The following is a 25,394-nucleotide window of genomic DNA, read 5'->3' on the forward strand; positions in this document are numbered from 1 at the left end:
TAACACGTGGGACCTGCGTCCCCGCCCCTCGAGGCCTCCGGGAACGGAGACCCACGGAGGAAGGAGCGGCCTCGGCGACAAGGGACCCCGGCCCAGGCCTGCGGGAGCGGTGCTGGGAGGGAAGCAGCGACGCTCACCGGGAGCCGGCAGGCGGACTGAGGCGGACGCAAAGGCGTCGCAGCCCGGCCCGGACGGCGCAAAACTGCTGCGGGCGACGCCTCGCGGCCGAGCGGCGGAAGAGCCGGAAAGCGCTGTCACCGCCCCGTCCCGGCGGCGCCGCCCGGCGCCCGACGCCCGAGGGGCGGTCCGCGGCGCGAGGACCGTCCGCCCCGCGGGGACCGACCGGAAACCGCATCCCACGTGAACTCGGTTTCAGGTAAACAGACTCGGGGAGCGGCCACGGCACCGGGCAGCTCGGGCGCTGTACCGTCTGACGCCTGGGCCCGTGGTCGCCGAAGCAGCGTCCGCGACGGCCGCGCGAGGGAAGCCGCCCCGACGCGTCAGCGAGCGGACGGACCCGGACGACGCGGTTGGTCAGGAGAAACTCCCGCCGTTCGCACAACACGGACGAGTCTGGAGGACGCGCGACCGCGTGAGGTCGGCCAGACGCAGGGAGGCAAACGCCACAGGGTCTCATCCGGAAGCGGGACCGAAACGGCCCGGCGCTGGGACGGGGGCGGGGCCGGTCCGGGCGGGGCGGGGCCGGGCGGGGGCGGGGCCAGGCGAGGCGGGGGCGGGGCCAGGCGGGGGCGTGTCAAGGGCGCCCGGTTCCCGTTTTGCAGGATGAATGAGTTCAGCGGGGTCTGATGCGCAGCCGGGCGGCCTCAGCGGACAAGCCCGTGCTGCACACCTGGAACCCGAGGACACGTGGGCACTGTCTGCCCCCCTACACACACACACACAGGGGCACAAAACGGTAACTGCGTGAGGTGACGGACACGCCACCTCGCTCAGTTGTGACCATGATCCCACGTCGGCGTCTGTAAACACGGCGCATTGTTCACCCTAAATATAGGCCATTTCTGTTTGTCAATAATACCCCAATAAAGATGGAAAGTCGTTTTAAAGCTATAAAAATCCCCCTTTTTTTAAGAAACGATGGTATACCAACATAAACTGCGGGCATCGAACGACCGAGCTCCGCGGCGGCAGCCACGAGGCCACGTCCGGAATCATCCACACGAGCGGCTCGGCCCTTGACTCGCGTGCACCCCGAACCTCGCCGGGTCGTGCAGAGTGTCCTCAGACCGGCGGCTCTGGCTGCGACTCGTGTTTCCCGACGTCCAGACATTTCGGGCCAGACCTTCGTCTTCTCTGAGCGGAAGTGACAGCGGACGGAAGGCCTAAGGAGCGGCGCGCGGAGCGCGGCCTCGCTGTCGGCCTCAGCGTCCGAGGCCCGTCTGCTCCGTCGGCCCAGCCGTGCGCGTGGCGCCGCTACGCTGGACGGTGGCTCCATGATGTCCCAGAGGTCCTGTCGGGGTGCGGGGAGCTTTGTTTTTCCCTCGGCTGTCTAACATTTTATAATGAACGTGCGTCCTTTGAAATAAAGACGACCGAGCCTTTCAAAGAAAAGAGCCGCGCTCAGGCGCCCATCCAGCCGCAGGGCCGGCGGGGGCCCGCGCTGAGCCGCCGCACCTCTCCAGCCGCCAGGAGCTGCGCGGGCGCTGCGCGGGGCTGCGGGGCCGCCTCCACGCCTCACACCTGGGGAGACCGGGGTCCCAGGTGGACGAAGGGCAGTCCGAGGAGCTGTCCCTTAACTGGGGCCAGGACGGCCGCGGGCAGGCGGCTGTCCAGGGAGCTTCTGGGGGAGGGGCGCGCAGGGCAAGTGCGGCCACAAGCCGGTGTGCGAGCGCCACCTAGTGGGCACCCCGGGGGCCGTCGCCCGGAAGTCCCTGCTCAGGGAAAGGGAAGTTGGAGCCCATCAGAGACTCCGCCTCCGCCTTCGGTAGAACCACAGCTGGTCGAGAAAGGTGCGCCGCCAGGGCAGGGGCATCGCGACCCTTCCTGCGTGTCTCCCAGCGGGGCGGGCGCACAGCTGCTGTGACAGCCGGGGACAGGGGACCGCAATGACTGACAGGCTGCCCGGGCCCCAGCTGCTCGGGGGCCGCCCGCTGTGCAACAGCTTGGATTTCACCTCCACTCGCAGCCGCCTCCCTCCGAAGCTCACCGGCTGCCGCCGAGCCTGAGCCGCGGACACACGTCGCACACGTGCGTGTGACCAGCACGGTGCGCTGCGGCGTCCTTCCGTCTGTCCGCCCGCCACCTCGGCCAGGCCGCTCCAGGGGACCAGGCCGCGCCTTTCGCAGACGGGACGGCCGGAGCGCCCCAGCCGGCCGTGGGGGGCGGGGAGGGGGGGACGCAAAGCTGGAGTGGGCGGCCTGCCGAGGGGACCAGGCGGCTCGGACTTTCTCAGGCCCGCCTGGCGCCTCCCCGGCGCGGACGGGGCTGTGCCTTTCCTGACCAGGACACAGGTGACAACGTCATCGCGCTGGCCAGGACTCTGCGGCACTTGCAGACAGGCGTCTCCGCGGGAGGAGGCACCTGGGGTCTCGGGATCACAGATCAGGTGACGCGCCCCACACAACCAGCGCAGCCCGGGGAAAGGCGGCTGCGCGGGGAGAGAACGGCCATCGGAGAGCCAGGCCGCTGGCGGGCTGGCCGGCCGGGGGCGCAGAAGGGGAGCGCGAAGCCTCAGGCGCTCGGGGCGCATCGCCCCGGAACGCAGACCGTTCTCGGGCCGTGAGCACTCACGGGGGTGACAGCGCCTCGCCCGCCCTGTTCCTGCGGCCGCAGAAACACGGGTCCCCTCACCCTGCTCCTCCGCCCACAGCCGCCGGCTTCTGCCAGGAGCCTGTTTCCTGGGTCTGTGTTTCCCCTTCACCTTCAGAAATTAGGCATCAGCAAAGCACCCCCTCTCCCCAGCAGACACAGGTCAACGAAACACGTTCCCCGTTTTTCACTTTTCCTTTTCCACTCAGCCGACATCAGCTCCCTCTCCAAGGGCAACGCTTTCTAGAGCGTTGCATCTCGAAGGAAAGGGGAAGCGACCCAACGTCTGGGTCCAGAGCCAGGGCCACGGCGGCTCTCAAGAAATGCACGGCTCTAACCTCACCCGACAGAGTCCTCTCTGGTCGCCTGGAAAGTGTGGCCGCCGAACACAGTTCCTGACACCTTCAAACTGCTCCTTTCAGCGCGCGCGGCCGGGTCGATCAGGGGAAGCCGCGAGCGCGTAACCAAGGACACTGAGGGGCGAGGGGCGTCGGGCTCCTTCTCAAACAGGAGAGGACCTGAGAGGCAGAAGTGCACTCGGGCTGTGTGGGACGCCTGTTCGAGGGGCCACGTGCCGTCCCCAGCGGGTGGCTGTGCCGGCAAACGCGCTTGGATGGCAGGGGCGGCTCACGGGCCTTCTGGGCGGACTTGCGAAGTCAGAGTTCAAGTGTAAACCCCCCCAGAGACCCCAGAGCCTCTCTTCGTCCCGCCGAGTCTCGTCGACGGCCAGCGCGGGTCTTCTGTAGCTGCGTCAACGAAGAGCTAAGCCCCGTCGCGCTGTCCTCCGTAGCGTCGGTCTCCCCAGGGTGCGGGGTGTTGCGGGTGTGGGGCGGGCCACATGTGTCACCAACTCCTGCTTCCTGCACCGCGATGGGTGGCACAGTGCCTCCCCCACCCACAGTCCCGTCCACCGGGACCTCCACACGCGACCTTATTTGGAGGCAGGGCCTTTGCACATAGAGTTGGTTAACATGAGGTCGCACCAGATAAGGGTGGGTTCTAAGCCCAATGACTGGTGTCCTCGTAAAGAAAGGACACAAAGACTGACAGACACTCCCTCGTGATGACAGAAGCACGGAGTGGAGGGAGGGGCCACACACGAGCAGATGCTGGGGCCACCAGGGGCCCGCGGGGGCGGGAAGGCCCTGGACCCCCGGAGCCTCCGGAGGGAGCGCGGCCCTGCCGGCACCTCGCTGTCGGACCTCCAGCCTCCGGAGCTGGGCGAGGGTACCTGCCTGCTGTTTCAGGCCTCCCGGTCGGGAGCCCCTGCAAATTGACCCAGCACTCAGAACAGGCCAGCGGCTGGTGGCCGTCCCCGCTGCCGCCGCACACGGCAGAGCTCCCAGGGTGGCTGGGTCCCAAGCCTTCCATCTCCCTGAGAGCCCTCCTACCTACGGGGGCAGATGCCGGGGGCCCCCGGGCCCCCTGCGGACCCTCCTTGGGCGGGAACGCCCTGGCCAGAGCTGGAGGCTCCCGGACAAAGGCTGCCCTGCTCAGTCCCAGCCACACAGAGCAGATGAACAAAGGACAGATGCCAACCAAGGGAAGCGGGGAGAGAGCCCACTGACAGGAAGGAGTTTCCCAAGGTCAAGTCCCCTGGTGGTTCGGGGCCGTCAGGCACAATCATCCCAGGAAATACGGGCCCCGGGGCCCTGGGAGTTTTGCTGTGACAAGGGGGTGACAGCTGCCCGGACACGTGGGGCAAGGGAGGGTGCTGGCATCACAGCGCCAGCACAGCAGCAACAGTGTCACCGGATCAGTTTCTTTGATGTGCAGGAGGAGAAAGGAAAAGACAGAGGCCTTTTGGGGACACAGCGCCTGGCCCCCAGCGAGCGCCTGAGCCCCAGCCGCGCTGTGGCATCTCGGGGTGCGGCGGTCGTCTCCTGCTTTTCCCCAGCTGAGCCCGTGCGCCCCGTCCCCTGGACACTCGCCAAGGGGGCTGGTTTGCAGATCCCTCCCTTGTGGAGGGAAAGGATGAGGTGTTTTCAATCGGCGCGGGCTTTTCGCCCGCAGCACTGGCTTGAACGACCGGCTGCTGCCCTAGGCTCCGCGCCACCATGGAGATCAGCCAGAGCCCAGAGCTCGGCAGCGACACCGGAAATGGCAGAGATGTGGCAGAGGGTGAAGGAACACAGGGCGGGGGACACGGGAAAGCGTGCTTTCACAGAAAAATGGGGGAGAAGAAAAGAAACAACGGCGAGCACTTCTCAGCCACACAAAAGCGCTTGTGGCTGCGGCACAAAAAGCGCTTTTAAATTTTAGAATTTAATCCTCACGTGAGGACATCCATCTAAGAAACATCAATCGGACGCCTTCCGTACCAGTGCCCAGCTGGGGACCGAACCCACAGCCTCTGGTGCGCAGGACGACGCTCCAAGCAGCTGAGCCACTGCCGGCTACGGTCAAACCTCAGGTTTCAGAGGCGATGCAGAATACAGCGCTAGCGCCCTGGGATGCGACCCTCCTCTCGCTCGGCTGCCCTTTCTGAGATGGCGTTTTTGAAGTTCTCACCATCTGTGCTGCTCTGCCAGAAATGGAAACATTAGACACGAGTGGTTTCCGAGGCCCTGCTATTTCAACCGCAAAATTTCCACCAATTCCACTTTCCCCTTTCCATTCACCAAGAAGGAATGGATGTAGCACAATGTGAGCTCCATAGATGTCTGTTGCATAGCAACTGACCAGGCGGGTGGGTGGATGGGTAGATGGACGGCTGAATGGATGGACAGATGGGGACGTGACCGTGGCCCTTCTGCCTGGCCTGCTGCATCAGCCCCCGTGCCTGGGGTCGCCCCCCGTCCTGGCCAGCGTCCCCCGAAGCTGCACGCCGACCTTCACAAAGGAGAGGCCAGTGGCTGCCCACGAGCCACCAGCAGCGCTCAGCCGAGGCCAGAGCCGCCCAACTCGGCAGCCGAGTTCTGAATCTTGGGCCTGTGGTGAATCCCAGGGAACAGGACCCGTTTTCTATTTGTGCGTGTCGCGGGCAGGACACTAGCACCCTCGGCCCGTGCAGAAGTCATCCGGGGCTCATTGCCACGAGGAGGAGGAAAGGAGGGGAGGACGTTCAGGACGGCGCTTCCACTCTAAGCACAGGACACAGGTCCGCCCAAAAGCTACCTTCAGCGGTTACAGGTTGGAAAAGAAGTTATAATGCCTGATTATTAAATAAAGAGAAACTGTGAACTTTGGTTCTGCTGCAAACTCTACTAACAGCTCAGGGCCCTTGGAGCCATTTGAGAGCTTCCCTTCTCAGTGATCCAGGAGTTACATTGTATACACAACTCCATTCAACAAGACCAAGAGTTACATTGTGATACATGACCCCCACTCAACTAAGAGTGACATTGTAACACAAGACTCCTCCCAACCAACCCAAGAGTTTCACTGTGATAAGTGACCCCACTCAAACATCCAACCCCTGCACTTTCCCAGCAACGGGAATTAAAGCCAAATGCAAGAAACCACCCCAAGTGAAGCTCCGCAGCCAAAGAGACACTAACAGTCAGAGGCGCGCGCTGTGCACAACCCAGGTCACCCGCCTTCTAGAGAAGCAAGAGGCTCAGACAGCACAGCGGATCCCGGGGCACAGGGTTTCGTTTGCAACACCCTTAACCCCGGCATCCAACTTGAGTGTGCCTGATAAATGCTCCCACAGGCTGTCCTAGAACGTCTGCACGAGTCAGAACGGTGCAGAGCAGTGCATCTGAGTATCTCCAGTGTGGAAAAGGGCACCAGGCTTATCGCCCCTGGGACCCACCAGCACCCTGCTAAGTCCCAGAATGTTGTCCTGTTCTCCGACGGGGCCCTGGAGACTGGTCGTGAAGGGAGCCACCGCCCCAGCTCCCGTGAGACCCCTGGGCCCTCCAGGCCAACGAAAGAAAAACACAAGGCGGTTTGATGGACTCCGGGACCCCGCCCAGGCCCAGGGGGCCGGTCCCCAGCAAGACTCTGTGGGTCCGTCTGCATTTTGAAGTGCGCCCATCGAAGCTCCCTGGGAACCCTCAGGGCAGAGCTGGTGGCTGGCGGCTGGTCACTCAGCACAGAGAGCCACTGTCCCCTCCATGTGCACTGCCCGCCCCCCTCCCCACCCCCGATGCCTTTCCCTGAAACCATCTTCGCTCGGTGCCGCACTGGGTCTGACACAGACATAGACAAAGACGACGAGAACAGGACCGCCCTGGGAACCAGTTCGGCAATATCCACAAAGAGGGATTCACACCGTTGACCCTAAGCAGTGTCCAAGGAGGCGCACGGAAAGTAGCTAAACCAACGCCATTCAAGTCTGTTTTCCTGTATAAACACAAGTATGGGGCGCACGGGAAGGAGCAGGCTCCAAAACGCCACGTGTTCGCGGACCCGGACCGCACTCCGAAGGGACGCCCCTCCCGGCGCCTTCCCCGCAGCCGGGCCCCTCACCATCGCCAGCGGGACGATGCCCACAAAGCTGGTCTGGCTGACGAAGATCTCGGAGACGGCCAGCTCGCTCATGGACTCCGCCGCCGGGTACTCCACCTGCCACGTGATCGCCTGGGCCCCGGCCAGCTCGCTGCTGTTGTCCACGCCGAAGTCCACTTGCAGGATCTCGGAGACGGAGCCGTTCGCTCTGGAAAACAAACACACATCGAAGGGTAACTTCAAACCCGAGGCTCAGCAGAAGGTCGAGAGCACCGTGAACGGCCACACTCCTCTTTGTCCACCAGAAGGAGCATCGCCAAGCTCGACAGGACCCACGGCAGCGCCGGCACAGCCCAACCCCCAGGCTGCCCGTGCGGGCTGGCGGGAGGCAGGCCGCCTTCTCTGAAGGACGAGGTCGGACGGCGCCTCCCCTCCACGCACCCTGCAGAGCGGTCCCCTTCCCCGTGCGCGCGCAGGCCACCCTCCCGGCGCCACCCCCAGCACTGCCCCTGAGCCCCCACCCCGCTCGGCCGTCACTCCAGCCGTGAGGCGCACCCCGGGTTCCAGCTCCTTCTACTTCTACGGGGGCTGTGCACTGACGGGCCTGTGGGTCAAACTCTCTGACCGTCAGGGTTTGGAGAGAACAGCGCTGACCTCGTGGGCCTCGTGAAACCAAGGACGCCAAGGGACCTCATAAACCATGAGTGACAAGAGAAAGTGTAATACTCGAGTCTTCATTTCGCCAGCTTGGCCCGCAGTGAGACGCAAGGTAAGAACCCCCCGCCTCGGCCCACGGAGCGTGGTCTGCAGGTGGGCCTGAGGGGTCTGAGGTGGGTGGGGCACACGGGGGTGAAAGAAGGCAAGGGTCACCGCTCTCGGGATTTTGACATACCGGGGCCTCTTGCTGTTGACGCAGACTTGGGAACCGAGGCTACCGCGGTGACGGGAGACACTGCAGGGCGTGGACGTAAAGCAAGCAGCCGCCCGGCAGGGGACTTGAGAACCGCCCTGTGCGGTCACCCTGTCTCCGTCACCCTGAACCCGGCTTTCCCCGGGCCCGAGGATTGTCACGGCACATTGACCACGTGGGCCGCGGCTCCCGGGGCCCGGCCGCGCTACCGGGCCTGCGCCCTCACCCCCAGCGGGCAGGTCTGCCTGGTCTGACACGGCACGGAGGCCGGCCCCGCCGCTGGGGCCCGGGCAGGGTCAGCAGTTCTGACCCCCCACTCTCAGCCGCGAGGAAAGAGCTTCGAAAAAGCGCCTGCTGCCTGCCCGACGGCCACGCCCTTCCACGGACAGCTCCCTCCCGCAGGGTCTCAGGGCCGGCGGGCACCCACGCCCGGCTGCCGCCTGGCTTCCGCCAACAGGCGCCCAGACAGCGACGGCGCGGCAGACCTGGCCTCCCGGGACTGAATTCCATGCAAAACAGACCCACGCCGGGCTCCCTACAGAAGCAGCAAGTCCAGCCTTTGCCCGCTTAGTGGAGCTTTTGGGAAACTTAGGTACCACCCGGTCCAATGCAATAGCCCCAAACCCCAAGTGGCTCTTTGCCTTCAAATGACATTTACTAAAAATTAAGTCAAATTAAAACTCAGTTCCTCCGTGGCACCAGCCGCATTTCAAGTGCCCAAGAGCCACACGGCGCTGTGGCAGCCACTTGGAGAGGGCAGGCGGACTGCGGGCTGAACTCACCCCGCGCCAGTCACCGCACCTCTCCCGCCTCGGCCTCCTCACCTGGGAAGCGTGGGCGACCACCTGCCCGCCTTCAGGGCACCGCGAGGATCACGCGAGGGAGCGGGTGTGCGCCTGCTCCACGCGTTGCTGAGAGCTGTGGACACAGGCTGTGACGATGCCGAAATCACGGCTCTGGAATATTCCACGGGCCCCCGCGGGCAAACGCAGCCAGGGGCCACCAGCTCCCGGGTGCGGGGGCGCGGCAGCCCGGCGTCCTCACGGGATGATCTGCGATGCCATTTTGCACGGGAAGAACATGTGTGCCGATAAGGTCCTGGCCTTGTGAGAGGACAGATGGGCGCAGGGGACCCCAACCAGGGGACCCCAGGGAACCTGGGCATCTTCAGTGAAAAGGCCGAGACGAGCTTAAGGGCTGGATGCTGCATTGTGAGGGCATTTCAGGACCGCCCGAGGGGCTTAGGCACTCAGGTCTCAGCTCCGGTCACCCGCTTCCCATCGGGCACCCTCTGAGGGCCCCTGTGTGGTCTCAGGAACCCCCTCACGGCCGCCTGCTGGGTCTCCTACAGAGGGCGCTCTTTCCTGTCAGGTCAGATCCGTGACTTCCCCTCGGGCGGGCGAGGCCCTGAGGGAAGGACGGGCAGCTCCCTCTGGCGTCCGCAGCCGGTCCCGCTCAGTCCGCCCTCTCTCGCGGGCCTAGGGCCGCCCGGTTCGGGGCGGAGGGGGCGGGGCCTGCGTGAAGCCCCTCCCCCCGCCTTCCAGGCCGCGAGCGGGGCCACCTGCAGGGCCTTGCCCAGCGCGGCGGTGGCAGCGGGATAACCGTCACGTCGGTGTCACTTTTATGTGTAAGGTTTTATTTCAAGTCATTTCCCTCAAACTGAGGCTGCGGGCCGTTACGTGTAGGCGGTTGGCATGCGTGCTAATGAGTCCATTTCTATGGAAATGGGCTTATAATCATTAACTCTACTTGTTCTCCATCTATACCTGGTATGCCTTTCAATCTTACAAAAGAGCTTCATTCTCTCGATGTGACAATGACCGAGCGAGGGTCGGGGTTCGGCCATGAGAGGCACGTCACCGCCAGACACCCCCCCAAGGTGGGGAAATGCGTGCGTGTCGCACACGCGTGTGCATGTGTCTGCACATGTGTGTGTGTTAGCAGGTGTCAGCTCGTCCCCTCTCAAGCCAGACACACAGCCTCCTCCCGAAAGGCCCTGCTTCCCGGCAGCCCTGGCCGTTAATCAACGCTGAGCCTCCCTCGGGGCCCCGGGACCCTGGGCCTGGGGCTCCAACGGCTTAGATGTGTCAGCAAGGATGGGGGTCGGAGGGAGGACCCAGCCCAGCGGCTCCTCCCCGGGAGCCACGTCCGGCAGCGTCTTAGGAGGCCGTGGCAGTTAACAGTGGATCTGAGGGATTTGGGGGGGGGGGTGATAGGGAGGGCGGAGGGAGGGAGAAATAAGGGGAAAAGGAGCAGAGAGTCCAAACACGTGGACTGTTCTCCAAGAAGCTGCTCCTTGGACGCAGGTTATTGTTCTCCCCACACGAGTCTCCTTCTAGAAATGAAGCGAGAGAGGCCATCTCCAGCCTCTGTTTTAGTTATGAGCCTATTTCTGGGCATTATTTTCAAAGGGACCGGAAACCAAGGTAAACACTGAGCGATGGTGACATCAGGCAATCGCCCCAGGACAGGACGGCTGGTGGCTCTCGGCAAATACCTGAGGCCGAGCTGGGCCGCGTCCCCGGCCCTGCGCGCTCTGGCAGACATGCTGCGCCTGCGCGGCAGCGGCTGGCACGGAGCCTGGAAAATGCCGAGCACAACGCGCATTTGCTGAACTCACTGACCCTGCTCCAGAGGGCGAGCCGGGCACCCTGCAAATTCGGGGCTGCTGTCCGCATTCTGGGAGACAAGAAGCCTGGCAGCTGAGCTGCGAGCCGCACCCTTCCATCCGGCTGCTGGGTGCCCGCCCTTGCTTTCTGCTCTGAGGAGGCGTTATCTGTCTCCGTACCAGACGGCCGTTCCGTTCTTTTTTGTAAAGGTTTCATTTTCCAGGGCGTTTTGGGTTCGCAGCAGAACTGAGGGGGAGGTGCGGAGGTGTCCCCGTCCCCGGGCTCCCCCCGCCCTCCGCGCAGCCCCCGCCGCCAGCGTCCCCACCGGACGGTGCACGTGGTGCCGCCGAGGCGCCCTCACGCACACGTCAGCGTCACGCAGGGCCCGCGGCGGACGCGGCGGCCCGGGCCTGGTGCCGGCCCCCTGCGCGCTGGCCGCACGGAGCGCGGCGGCCGTCCGTCGCCACGGCCCCCCCGGGAGAGCTCTCACTGCGCCAGGCCGCCTCTGCGCTCCGCCGGCGCGCCCCCCACCCCGCGCCCCGGCAACCCCGGAGCTCTGTGCTGGCCCCATAGCTCTGCCTGTTCCCGGTCGTCCCGCAGCCGGAGCCAGCCGCACGCGGCCACGCCGGGTGGCGTCCTTCGCGGGGCGGTGCGCGTCGACGGCCCCCCGCGCCCCTTCGTGGCTCGGTAGCTCGTTGCCGTCTAGCGCCCGATCACAAACGCTCCGTGGTCGGAGGGGACGGCGGCTCCTTTGTCCCTCACCTGCTGAAGGGCGTCTGGGTGTGTGGGAATAAGTGTTCAATTCCTCTGGGCAAGTGCCAGGGGGTACGACTGCTGGATAGGGGAACCTGAGCCCTTCAAAGGCCAAGGGCCGCTCAGCCCCATGGGGCGACTGTCCCCAAGACTCTCGGTGAGGCGTGGCGTCTACTGGGCGTCGTCAGGTGCTGGGCACGGAGAGTTCATGAGCGGTCACGGCAGAGGAGACCCTCTCCAGTCAGTCAGGCAAATAAGGTAGGTAGGTCCCGGTCAAGACCAAACTACCCTAGAAGTGAGAGAGAGGGATTATGTTTCTCTTTAAAAAGCTGAATAAACTTTTTCAATTTTTAAAAGTTGAAAAACAGTCTCCGGCTATTGCACCCTGAACAAGCCCGATCTAGTCTAAAAATTAAAAAACTATGTCTAAAATTTCAAATTGTCAATTCCAATTTGAAATAGGACATGAGTTGCCATGGAGACCGGGAAAGGGAGTGGAGGCGGCTGCAAGGAGCTGGCCTCTGGGCTGAGCCCTGAAGGCGCAGGAAGCCAGCAGGTCCCCCGCCAACATCTGTTTGCCTGTTTGCCGTGACAGGAGCCCATCTACCTGAAGCTTTAGAAAGACTCCCACGAGAGGTTTGCCCCAGGCCACCAGCAGGAACACAAGGTGCTCGGGACAAGAGCATTCACCCAGCGAGCGTCCTCTGCCCTCCCCGCTCAGAGTCCCCCCACTGAGAGCCCCCCCCACCCCGGGGCAGCGCTCTGACCAGGGCCCCGCCCGAGGTTTCCAGAGCTTTCTCCCGCTGACCGCGGAGGGAGGGGTGATGGCGGTGATCTTCGCCGGCCCTCCCTCCCTCCCTCCCTCCCTCTCTCCAGAAAGGAAGGCGGGGCCTCCACCGGTTTTGTTCACTACTGCGTGCCCAGCACTTACAACACTGTCTAGGACGGAGTTGTTTTTGTTGAATTTCTGTCGAACGGATCCATGAGCATCGGACAACAGTCCGAGCGAGGTCCCGGATGAACCCGGGCTTCGGGAAGCCCGCGGCCACGGCGCGCGTGCGGAGGAGGGAGAAACCGGCACCCCAGGGCGCCAGCGGATGGGAAGGGAGAGTCCAGACGTAAGCCCCACATTCACGATGAATCGACTGTCAACGAGGATGCCCCGACAGTTCAATGGGGGAAAACGTCTTTTCAACAAATGGTGTTGGAACAATTGAACATCCACAGAAAAAGAGTGACTTTGGAACCCTACGTCCTGTACGAAAATTATCCTGCAGTGGGTCAGAGACCTCAGAGCACGAGCTAAAGTTGCGAACGTCTTAGGAAGTTCGTGCCGCGGCCTTGGTTAGGCAGCGGCCCCTCACGCAGAGCTCCGCAAGCGCACGCACACGCGCACGCGGGGAAGGGACTGGGTCTCCGCAACACGCAAAGTCTCGGCGCCTCAAAGGACAGCACCAATAATATAAAAAAGACAAACCACAGAATGGAAGAAAAGATTTGCAAAGCGTATGTCCAATAAAAGATGAGCATCCAGAATACACAAAGAACTTTTATAACAATGACAAAACTATTAAAATTAGGCTATTTGAATAGACACTAAGGAAATGCACATCTAGACCACAATTAGATACTTCAGAACATTAGGGTGGCTATAATTAAAACAAAAAAAACACGCTGTCAAGGAAGGAACTGCGACCCCCGTGCACAGCTGGAGAAAATGGGAAGCAGCACAGCCGGTGCGGGGGCAGCGGGGGCAGAGAGCACATGCAGCATTGCCGTGTGACCCCGAAATGTCCCTCAAGAGACGCGACAGCATGTGTCCCCATAAAAAGCTGTGCACAAAGGTCCACGGCAGCACGCTTCGTAACAGCCGAAAAGTCAAACCACCCAAGTGGCCATCAGTGGATGAACTGATACACAAAACGCATCTCTACACAATAGGACATTATTTGCCATTTAAAAACAAAAAAACAAACAAACAAAAAACAAGGCACTGATCACATAGATGAGCCTTAAAGACCTGATGCTGAGGGAGGGAAGCCAGATGCGAAAGACGGTACAATGTACAATTCCGTTCAAAGGAAGCGCCCAAGACGGGCAGACCCCCGCAGGCCGGGGCAGGTCGCGGCTGCTCGGACCGGGAGCGGGGGTCATGGGCCGTGGACACCGGGTCCTGGAATTAGAGAACGGAGACGATTCCACGACTTCATGAAGACATGAAAAACACCTTAAAAGGGTGAATTTTATGGTATGGTCATTTTATCTCAGTTTTTTTAACACACAAAGGAGACTATGCATGATGCGACCCTTTTTACAGGAGCGGTAGCCACACGTGCCACCGTTCTTTGTGCCATTACTATAGAAATTACAAAGGCAGGCGTGGCGATGGGGTCGACCTCACAGAGTGGAGGGAACGGAACAGCAGGAGGCATGGAAGGGCTCCCGTCACACCTGGAATTTTTTTTTTTTATTTGCTGAAAATAAAGCCAGGTATTACGAGTTAAAGTTGAGGGTGGGTGAAGGAATGTGTGTCATACTATTTTTCATATTTTTTTCCTAATCCAGAAACATTTTCCTTCAAGGTAGAAAGCTGCCATTGCGAACCCTCTCCTGCTTGGTTTTCCACCACAAAGCCTCCCAGGAGCCCTCGTCTGGCGCCCGAACCGGCTGGTGAGGCACAGCCGACCCACTGCCCCGCTTCCCAGCCACAGGGAAAGGGTACGGTCTTCCTCTTTGTCCGTTTTTAAATATTCCAAGCACCTGGCAGACGGTCCGCATGACCTCCTTTTCGATGACCAGCGCTTTCCCGGAGCCGGAAAGGACCCACCCCGGCGACAAGGGAGCGTGTCGGGCGCCCCCGCCTGCCCGGCGGCCGTGCCCGCGGCTGCGTGGCGCTCCAGCAGCTCACCCTCACTTGCAGCTTAACTCGATTTCCCCAGTGTCGCACCGACGAGCCCGAGACGATGAAGACAACTGCCACAATTACCTGCTCTTCCCGTCTGCCTCGGCCCTTCTGGCAACGTCCCAGAGGCCCTTCCAGGAAATGGCCCAGAAACCACCTTGCACCCGCTCCCTCGATGTAACTCTCGGGGTGGCCCCTCTGTCCCTCCCCTGTGGCCAGCCCTTGTTCTGCACAAGAACCCTGGGCTCCTCCGCTGGCTAGTGTTCTCACAGAGGGAAGGCAAAGCCCCGCTGAAGGCCAGAGACACGACGTGAAAAACAGCCGCCATGAGGTCGGGACTGGCATCGTGCTGGCTGCCCGCAGGCCTCCCGGGCCGACGTCCAGGGCACGGGACGGAAGCCGGCCTCCGCACGCCAACTTCGGACGTTAATGGGGTAGTGTCGAGTTCTGGGTGAGTCATACGTTCCCAGGATTCAACACTCAGGAGGTACAGAAGGTGACAGTGAAACATCGTCCCCCCCAGTGGCCCCAGACCCCCTTCCCTCCCCGCAGCCAACCCGAGGGCTCCCGCATTTTCTGACTGGCCCCCCAGAGGCGTCTGAGCAAGAACACGCGAGGACTCTGCCTCGTCGCCCAGTGCGCCGCGCGCCCTGCACCCTCTGCTCTGCCCCAGAGGAAGGGAGGGCTCTGGCCGTGGTCCTCCCCGAAATGCGACGGCCGGGAAGCGAGGCCAGGACGGGCGACGGGTCCCGGACCCCATCTGACCCCAGGGACCAGCAAGGACAGCCCTCCTGCACGCCCAGCAGGGGAGAGCAAGCCACAATGGTGACCAGAGTACCGGGGGACCCCAGCTGAGGCTGGTCACCCGGCGGTGAGGGGGCTGCCAGGAGCCGCCACGTGCGACCCCAGAGCCGATGCTGGAGACACAATGTCACACTCCCTCGCGCCTGCTCGCTTGTTGGGAGGGGCTGCGTCCCCAGCTCCGTGCGGGGCCCAGGGCACATACAAAGCGAGGTGAAGGGCAGAGTCACACACAGCGAACTCGAATTACTTCCCGGAGAGCCTGCTTCTAACAGAGACCCTTTCTCCGGCCATGTAGTGCGGGGCTGCTCGGTCCCCGCTCTGGCCAGGGCCTCATTAAATGGGGTCCTGCCACACCCCCACGGGCTTCTTGGGCCCCCCGATGAGAGCAGCCGCTAATGACGCCAGGGTCCCGGGGTCGCCCTTGTGCGTGCCGGTCGGCCGGGCTCCTCTGGGCAGCCACAGCAGCCTGCAGGCCAGCCAGGTCACCAGGGGCCAGCTGACGCCAGCCATCAGCGCCAATTTATTCCCTGCCCTGTGTCTCCCTGCTGAGACACAGGAGCAAACCCCGCGCCCAGGAACACAGCGGCCGCTCAGTGAGGGCTGGGACACTGCGAGGGCGGGGCTGCCTGCCAGGCGCAGAGCTCCCCGCAGCAGAGCGTGAGGCCCCGGACGTCTGGGTGGGGTGGGGGGGCGAGGGGGGCGAGGGGGTCGCTGCCCGCAAAGGGGGCTGCTACAAAGGTGCAGAGACCATGCCATTTCTCCCAATTCCAGGCTTATCCAACAGCCCCCTCAGGTGTCAAAAGGCGCCTCCCGTGGGACGTGGCCCTTCTGCTCTCCCCCAAGACCACCGCCCGCCATGCGCCCCGCCCCTCACTCCCTCCGGCCTCATTCGGGTGGAAACCTCGGTCGTCCTGCGCTCTCCTCTGGCCTTCACGGCCCACTTCTGGCCTGTCCAGAAAGCCAGCCGGTTCCAGCTGGGAGATACACATTTTTTAAAATGCCCTCACCCACCCCACGTCTACGACACGGCTCTGGTCCGAGCCAGCGTCCCCTCCTACGTGGCCGCTCGCTGCCACCTGCCCCAGCCCCTGCCATTTCCCGTCCGCAGCAGCCGCATTCTCCTGGGGGATCAGGAGCCGGGCGTTTCTGCTCTGCTGTTAAAGCCCTCGGGGGGTCCTCGTCTCGTTCACGGAGAAGCCCAAGGCCCTGCACGAGCAGCCCTCCTGCCCTGGTGCCCGCGGCTCCCTCCGCGCCTCCGCTGCCACGGTCCCTGTCGCCCTGTGCCAGCCGCACGGGTCCCCACTGTTCCCCCAGGACCAGGCCTCCGGTCCTCACCCGCAATGCTACCTCCTGAGCAGGGGCTTCTTGATGCCATCGCTGAAAGGCCTGTCCCCAGCACTGCCTGTCCTGACCCCCTCCCGGCCCCGTCTCTATAGCTCCGAACACCTCCAAACACTGTGTTTCACTTACTTGCCTTTTCCGTGGCCGTTCTGTGGACCCATGGGCAGGGGCTCCTCTTCCCGTTTCCCGCGACACCATCAATGCCTAGGAGGGCGCCCGGCCCACAGGTGGCACCCTGTGGACCCTCCACGGATGGGGGGTGGCGGGCGGGGAGCCCGGGGGCACCCACCATGACGCCAGCTCCAAGCGCGCCACCCCGACCGCAAGCCTGAGGTCGCTGCTGGCCACCCCAGGCGGGGCCCATGCATGCAACGCGCACTCCCATCTCCCTGCGCATGAAGGTCCATCACAGCATCTAGCGCCCCCCGCCCCGGGCTCCGCCCCACTCCTCGGGCCAGCTGCGTTGCACACCAGGAAGCGCACGCACTGCCCTGCACGCTCTACGGCGTCCCGGGCTGACGGCTGTGGGGGCACTCGTGTGACAACAGCCCTTCGGCTGTCCCGAGACTGGCCATCGCCGGCGCTAGCCTGCCAGCTGTGGTGAGGACATCTACCAGGAGGTCCGCCCTCGTAATGGATTTTGAACGTGCGACACAGCGCGTTAACGGCAGGCACGGCATCGTGCAGCATCTAGAACATGTTTGTCTCACGTTCGATGCCAGCGTTTGGAAGGCAGGTCCTGTTACGGTGAACTCAACGAGACCGCTCTTCCCAGGCGTGTCACCCGTGACGACGACTACCCGTTTTCTGTAAGAAGGCACCTGTTGACCTTGACCTGACCACTCCCAGGCACCTCCAAATCCCCGGGAATCATTTCAATACCCCAGACACAAGTGAGAAAAAAAAAAAAAAAGAATTAAAGACAAGAGGCAGACAGACACTCTGGGTCATTCCAGAGCAAACCCAGCCAGAATCTTTAACCTCACTGACCTAGGAACTGAGCGGAATTAAGAGCAGCCCACGAACAGAATGAAATTCGGGACGCCACTTGGGCCCACAGCCCACTCCCAGGTCTTGCAACCTCCGCTTTACCTGGCGGCTTTCCGACAAGCGCGGAGCTGGACAGGGTGAGGCCGCGTGCGCCTGCGATCCCAGACGTGCAACCCTCCCTGCGCCGGGCGCTCTCCTCCCGAAGGCGGGACTCTCCCCTCACGGGTGAACGGGAACCCCACGGCCCCTCCACCCCCTCCCCGGCCCTCTGTGCTCAGGGCGGCGGCCTCCACACCTGCCCCGGGGGCAGCTGCTCTGCAGCAGTTAGGTCTTAAGTCGGCCACGGTCAGAGAGGGCTGCGTGCCCGTGGCTCCCCCGGCTGCCCCTCCGCGGACGGAATCTGCCCAGCAGACAGAAGAGAATTTCACTGTTCAAGTCCTTTCCGTGCACTTGAGCCGTGCTGGGATTAAGGGAGGCTAATCTGGTCCAGAGGAGCAAGTCCGAACCAGAATCGTGCACGAAACAGGAAACGGAGTCAGAAAACCGGTTTGTGTTTTTTGGGGTTTTTTTTTAATCTCACGAAGCTGCTCCTGCAACCACTGACAAGATGCCAAAGTTAAATGGTCGAGGGCCCACGTGCAGGTCCAGGGACACGGCCGGCACCCCGTACGGGCCCAGCGCTCACCACGCCGCAGTCCCCCGGCTACCACCGGGTCCGCCTGCGCACGTTCTCAGGACGGAAATGGCTCCGGGTAAGGACGCGGTCCGATGGGAGTCCACACCAGGTCAGGCCCTCAGAGGAAAAAGGCCACGAATGGCCCAAGACGCTGGAATGAAAGTTGGCAGCTGCTGGGCAGCCGCGCTGGCTGTGGTAACAAGGGGCGCTCTGGCTGTGGGACAGCCACTCGGCACCCTGACCTCTGGCATTGTGAGCGTGTCCCCGCACCCCCTCACTGCGGCTGGGCACGAGCACAGGGAGACGCACAGCTTGGGGCGTGGAGGGGGCTCCCGCACCCTGCACACTCACCCGTTCCAATGCAGATGCCCACACCCTGCACACGCACCCCTGTACCCTCCCATGCAGACGCCCGCACCCTGCACGCGCACCCCTGTTCCAACGCAGACGCCCGCACCCTGCACGCGCACCCCTGTTCCCTCCCATGCAGACGCCCGCACCCTGCACGCGCACCCCTGTTCCCTCCCATGCAGACGCCCGCACCCTGCGCGCGCACCCCTGTTCCAACGCAGACGCCCGCACCCTGCACACGCACCCCTGTTCCAATGCAGACGCCCGCACCCTGCACGCGCACCCCTGTTCCCTCCCATGCAGACGCCCGCACCCTGCACGCGCACCCCTGTTCCAATGCAGATGCCCGCACCCTGCACGCGCAGCCCTGTTCCCTCCCATGCAGACGCCCGCACCCTGCACGCGCACCCCTGTTCCCTCCCATGCAGACGCCCGCACCCTGCACGCGCACCCCTGTTCCAATGCAGATGCCCGCACCCTGCACACGCACCCCTGTTCCAATGCAGACGCCCGCACCCTGCACACTCACCCGTTCCAATGCAGATGCCCACACCCTGCACACGCACCCCTGTACCCTCCCATGCAGACGCCCGCACCCTGCACGCGCACCCCTGTTCATCCCCCACCCTGCACGCGCACCCCTGTACCCTCCCATGCAGACGCCCGCACCCTGCACGCGCACCCCTGTTCCCTCCCATGCAGACGCCCGCACCCTGCACGCGCACCCCTGTTCCCTCCCATGCAGACGCCCGCACCCTGCACGCGCACCCCTGTACCCTCCAATGCAGACGCCCGCACCCTGCACGCGCACCCCTGTTCCCTCCCATGCAGACGCCCGCACCCTGCACGCGCACCCCTGTTCCCTCCCATGCAGACGCCCGCACCCTGCACGCGCACCCCTGTACCCTCCCATGCAGACGCCTGCACTCTGCACACCACACAGGCTCCAGCACAAAGTCACAGTGGGAGTGGCAAGCAGGCATCAGAGGGTGAGCGGCTGTTAGCCCCGCAGTCCACCTGCAGACGCTTGGCTGGACCAGTGTCCAGCCCTGAGAACGGTCATCTCAGCACGCGCCCCTCCCATAAACCCTCACACCTCCCAGCGAGGGGTGGGGCTTTTCCGAGCCCTGCCCCGCCCCACCCCACCTCACCCCACCCCACCCCACAAGACCTAACCCTGGCAAGTTCTCTCTCTGCATAAATTGTGTCGAAAGTTGAAGCCACTGAGGCCACCGGAGAAGTGAGCGGTGTGGGGATTCCACAGTCGAGCAGACGTTGCGCCGAGCCTGGGGCTCCCGGCACACACACAGCACAGGCCGGGGGCCTCTCCCACAGAGGCCTCGCCACAGCCCTCGGAGACGGGCTCTGCCACCCCCAAGGGACACGTGGAAGGACAGCCCCCGAAAGGCTGAGGGCCGTGCCCGCGGTGTCACAATGACGGAGTCACGGCAGCAGGGCTCCAACCACTGTCTGGCTCTGAAGTCACAGCCAGAATACGCTTGTTACGCAAAGAGCTGAGACCGCGTCGCTTACACTGACTGCGCCTTCTAGAGAGTCTCGCGCACGCCGACAGCAGCAGGGCAGCGGCCCAGCGGCCCGCGTCCTCCGTGTCGCGGATTCTGGGCTGGAGAGCGAAGCTCCGGCGGTGAGAAGCGCCGCCCGAGAAGGCAGGTGGGGAAACACAGAAGAAGGAACGGGGCGCGAGCCAGGGAGGGGATTACACGGCGCAGGTCCCGGGTCCAGCCCCGAGCCAGCCTCAGCCCCCACGGCCCCGCTGCTCTGAGCCAAAGCCTCTCTCTGATACTTAGCTCAGTGGATTTAAGCTCCTTCTGCCTATGACTGAAAAAAAAAAAAACAGCAGAGCCCGGGCTGGTGTGGCTCAGCTGGTTGGAGCATTGCGCTATAAACCGAAAGGTCGTGGGTTTGATTCCTGGTCAGGGCACGTGCCTGGGTTGTGGTCCCATCCCCTGGTTGGTCGGGGCGTGTGCAAGAGGCAACTGATCGATGTTTTGCCCTCGCCTCCACATTTCTCTCCCTCTCCCTCCCTCCCTTCCCCTCTCTAAAATCAATGAGTACGTCCTTGGGTGAGGATTTTATTTTTTTAAAGGATAACATGACAGAGTTAAAGTCTACGGTGACGTGGGGAGGCTGTATTTTACTACACACACATGGCCTTGCCCCATCATTTCAACGGCAGCGACTTTCACTGGCGTTTCGCTACATTTCACCTGATGGGTGGAGTGAGCCAGAGGGAGCAGTAAATCAGGGCTGAGAGCCTGCAAAACACCTCATTTCTTAAAGCCCAGCACTTCCCTCCCCGGGCAGCCTCATCTTTCCAGAAAACGGACCCCAGAGCCAATACGGCGCCTCCCTGAAGTGCCTGAATTACAAACACTTACAATGACAAACCTCCCGGGCACCTTCTAGAAGCTCATCTTGCTACCCGGGGAGATGGTTTCCCGTTCTCTTCCATTTCAAAGTCAGAGCTAAGTGATGTATGAATCCCCTCACGGTTCAAACAAGGGAAGGAGCCCCAGAGTCAAAGGCAAGGCAATTTCCGGTGGACGGGACATCGCGTCGCTACCCCTTGAACAGACCAGAAGGGATGCAGTGCCTTGAGCAGCCTCTGAACCTGCTTTCCCTTTCAACGTTCAGAGAAATCTCTCAAGCAGCTGCAGTGAAGTATTACATTTTTTTAAAGGATTTTATATTAAAAGAGCGAGACACATATGTGAACTGCCACCACAGGAAGGCTTGCTGTCCTTCCTGCCCCAACAGAACCGGAAACGCGCTAATCCCTGCGCACAGGCGCCACCGCGGCGGACATCTGTTGTTTCACAGTTCCCGGGTCAGTGCTGGGCGCGGCTGAGCTGAGCTGTTCTTTCTCAGGGCTGCTTCTGAGGCCACCAGGAGGCTGACGGCCAGGGCAGCGGCCACTGAGGGCCGGTCTGGAGTTGGGGGGCGCCCAGTCCGGGGCGGTTCACTCACCCACAGTCACTGTTGGCAGAGGACGGTTCCTCACCTCGCGGGCCCCTCCCAGGAGCTGTGGGGCAGGACCCAAGAGCACAGGGAGGAGGGAGCGAGGCTTCTACCGCCTGGTCCCTGAAGTCACACCCCTGCCCAACTGAGTCTTGTGGGGGTGAGTCACTAAGTCCTGCCCACGTGCAATGGTAGGGGGAGCTAAGCCCCGCCTCTCAAAGTGGGAGTGTCCTAAGAATGTGTGTGGCTGCTTTATAGCTTCACAGGCCTGCTGAACAAGCGCCTGCAGGCGCTGAACTCAAGCCCAGGCTGGCGCGGCTCCGTGGGCTGGGCATCGACCCTCCAAGCAAAAGGTCGCCAGTTTGTTCCCTGGTCAGGGCACGGGCCTGGGTTGCGGGTTCGGTCCCGGTCAGTGAGTGTATGAGAAGCAACTGATCGATGTTTCTCTCCCTCTCTTCCTTCCTTCCTTCCTTCCCCCTCACTCTAAAAATAAATTTTAAAAATCTTTTTAAAAAATAAAGAATTGGACTCAGAGCTTGGAGGCTGGACAGACGCGGGTGTGCGTCCCCCACGGTCTCTTAGCTGCCTTCAGCCTTGACCGCTTCGCCCGTGCGTGAGCGGCAGTGACCACGTGGCCTGGCCGCTGTGAGGACCCAGCTGGAGGGCACGCGCAAGGCGGCCAACACAGCGCCCGGCACGCGGGAAGAGCCCGGCTCGTCAGGATCGACAGCCTCACTGCTGCGCCGTGCGGCCGTGGCCAGGCGCCCTCTCCGAGCCTGCGCTGCCTCGGCCGCCAGAGAAGCCCCCGCACACCCGATGCCTCCCGTTCCGTCCAATTCTAACCGCCTCTGACTTCTCGGAGCAGATCTGGGGGCGATTTCAGAGGCTGGATAACAAGAAAGCACAGGCAGACAAACCCAGAGGCGATGACAAGAACGGGCACAGATGGGAACAGTAACGATGCATGTATCGTTTCAGGAAAAAGTCTCTTGGGACCAACGTCTGGCCAAAACAACAAAACAAAACAAAACAAAAGTACGCTGAATGGTACATTTAAATACACGCTGACATGTGATAAACCAACGTCTTCAATTCAGTCCTGCTCCGAACACCGAGGCCTACTTCGCAGACTGGACTATCACACCTGCGAATCCTGCGCGGGTCCCCCGTCCCCTGCGGCATCGGCCAGGTTTCTCTGTGAAAGGAAGAACCCCACGCTCAGCAGCGGGCGTGACAAGCTCTCCAGCAGGCGGTCCCGGCGCAAGCCAAGTCCAGGAGGGCACTGCCCCCTGAGCCCGACCAGCCCGGGCGACACAGACCACCGTGTACAAAGCACGTGGCCGTCAGATGACTCCGCGTTCGGCTCAGTGGCTCTGCAGCGACAACAGACACAGTACCGCGATGACCTGCTTCTTCCCCACACCGTGCGGCCCGGGCTGGACGCTCAGTGTGAGGTCGGAGCGGTGGCCCACCGTCCTGCCCCGCCTTCTATCTCGCCTTCGATTTCCTCTCAGACACGGTGTTTTCGTTGGAGCTCTGAAAGTCACTGTCCGTCCCAGTGAGACGGTTCCTTTCCATTCCCGCTGCGCTAAGACAGTTTACGTAAATCGAGAGCTAAGAGAGAAACTGCTCTCACTCTGTGAGCACCGAGTAGCCCTTCCCAGACAGGCAAACGGACAGCTTCTCCCAGCAGACGCCCTCGGGAACGTGCTGACCGGCTTACCGGGGAACAGACCAGGCTGGGACGCAGAAAACACTTTAAGACCGGACGACATACGGGCCAGTGAGGAATGGAAAAGGGGTGAGCTCAGGTTCAGTACAGGCTCAGAGGAGGGTCGGTGAGCTCAGCCTTTTCAAAAAATAGAAGTAGGAAACGAGCGTTTCGGTGAGAGCGGAGCCAGAAGACGCAGCATGAGGGTCGAAACAGGCTCGGCGAGTGCGTCCAAGCAGCGCCGCACGGCCACCGTGCCATGTCTCCCTCCCGGGCACGCACGGAGGCCACATTCACCGATCTCCCTAGGGCCGCGTCTCCACACACTGACCGGCGAAATGTGCGGAGAGGTCAGGTAAGCCGCTTCCAGGCTTGGCTTTGAAAACACCCTGGGAGCTCTCCCAGGGTTTCCATGGCAACTTCAAGGACGGCACGGCCGCAAGCATAGCGTCCAGATGGCAGGCGAGCAGGGCAGAGCCGCCAGGACCCCGGCCCACTGCCTGGGCCTGGCTGTGGCTCAGAAACTCCATCCAGGCCCCGTCGGACCGCGTTAAGCTGTAAGAGATAAGGCTATTTGTTACAGCAGCTAGCTTTAATTATCCTAATTAACACAAAGAGCTAGACAGGGTAGAGCTCAGCGGATCCAGTGGCTGGAATGGCACCGCGGCTCCGCCAGCGCCAGGCCTGTAGCCCGCAACCCCCGTTCCGACCTCCCGTTTGCAAAGCCAGCCTCCGCTCTGGCGCGCAGGGAGGAGGAGCCTCACGCACTTCCCTCGCAGAGCGGCGCAACTGCCGCAGTCACCCGCCCGGACGGAGGCGGGTGGACACATGGGGCCACAGAAGATGCGCTAAGTAGCGCTTCCGAGTCCACGGGAAGAGCAGGCTGAGGCCTCCGTCTCAGGCCGACCAGAGAGCCGGCAGCCTGCGTAACAGGGCTCAGGCTTCCTCAGCCTCGGCGCAAATCCCGACCCAGCAGCAACGAGGCAGTGAGGGGGCAGCGGAGGGAGGAGGCTCACCGGGGTCGCGCGCCTTCCTGGGGGATCTGCAGCTTGTCCGGCTCCCACTCGACGCTCTTCACCTCAGCCGGGAGGACAGCAGAGAGAAGACCCCAAGACACAGGCCCCACACAAGGGAAGATGGCCATGAACTCCGGCGAGGACATGACGTCCATCAAAGCAGAAAGATGAGGACCACCAGCACTGAGCCCATCCCTCCTGACACCAGGCAACGGAAGCGGCGCCCACAGCGTCAGAGGCCGCCAGAGCCGGGCCCTTCCGACGCACCAGACGACATCCCTCCACAGCCAAGAACGTCCTGGCAGGAGCAGGGCATGAGGATGGACGGCCGTGGCCGCCGGGCCTCCCACATCCCTCCCCTGGGCCTTCGACATGAACCTGGAACACACTCAGGGCCCGCGAGCCTTCAGACGTTTTTCGCATCGGCCACAGACGGGTGGAAGGCACCCGGTTCTAACAGATCCTCGAGAACGGCTTTCTCGGCCCCACCATCCTGGCTAACACACAGCCGCACAGCCAGCGAATGGCACGATCAGGCTCGACTCGAAGCAGTTCAGCGCCCGCCACTCCCTCTGCAACGAACACCCCGTAACACAGCACAGCGACACACTCCCTCTTGGCGCACTAGGCGTAAGACACAGTGTCGTAGCACACGGGACTTTCCCGCCACGCCATCCTCCCTGAGACGTGGCTCCAAGGGTCTCTTCGCCAGCGTCCTCTTGCTCACATACACGGTTTTGTAACCGGACAGGTCTCACAATGTGGAGAAATGGAGCGTAAGCAGCCATAAATGATACTTTTTCCAGTAGTAACTTTACGATTCCCTGGACCACCACTACTCTTCCCATAAACGTGCACACGCACGCACACGCGGTTTTCCTAGTCCCAGGCAACTCTAATATTCTTGCCAATGCTTGACAAATTGAATGACAAGTAGATTCTTCAACTGCAAGTAACAGGGAAAGGCGTGAGAGCAAGGCCGGCACGGACGGCCACGGGCTCGCGTCGGAGCCGGGAGGACCAGGGGCTTGGCGCAGGCCCACGTGCGGGGGGCAGGCCGAGTCGGGGCCGCAGGGGGCCGCGGGGAGCCTTCGCTGCCGGCCCAACTCCCCAGCCTGGCCACGTTTACTGCCTGAAGTCGAGGTTCCACAGCGCTCCCAGGGGGGAGACCGGGGCTCTGACCTCGCT

General features: G+C 62.5%; 1 protein-coding gene across 1 annotated transcript in view; it reads right to left on the bottom strand.

The window, feature by feature from the left end:
- The window catches only part of TMEM132B (transmembrane protein 132B), a 79,284-nt gene that overhangs the window by 18,258 nt on the left and 35,632 nt on the right, over positions 1–25,394 (bottom strand). The window contains exon 5 of the mRNA XM_054594010.1: positions 7,186–7,372. Within this exon, the coding sequence (XP_054449985.1) occupies positions 7,186–7,372 (187 nt within the window). The remainder of the gene's footprint in view (positions 1–7,185; positions 7,373–25,394) is intronic.

This window comes from Pteronotus mesoamericanus, unplaced genomic scaffold (genome assembly GCF_021234165.1).
Source record: "Pteronotus mesoamericanus isolate MK-2021 breed Mesoamerican mustached bat unplaced genomic scaffold, CSHL_Meso_final scaffold_507, whole genome shotgun sequence".
In the NCBI taxonomy this organism is placed as follows: domain Eukaryota; kingdom Metazoa; phylum Chordata; class Mammalia; order Chiroptera; family Mormoopidae; genus Pteronotus; species Pteronotus mesoamericanus.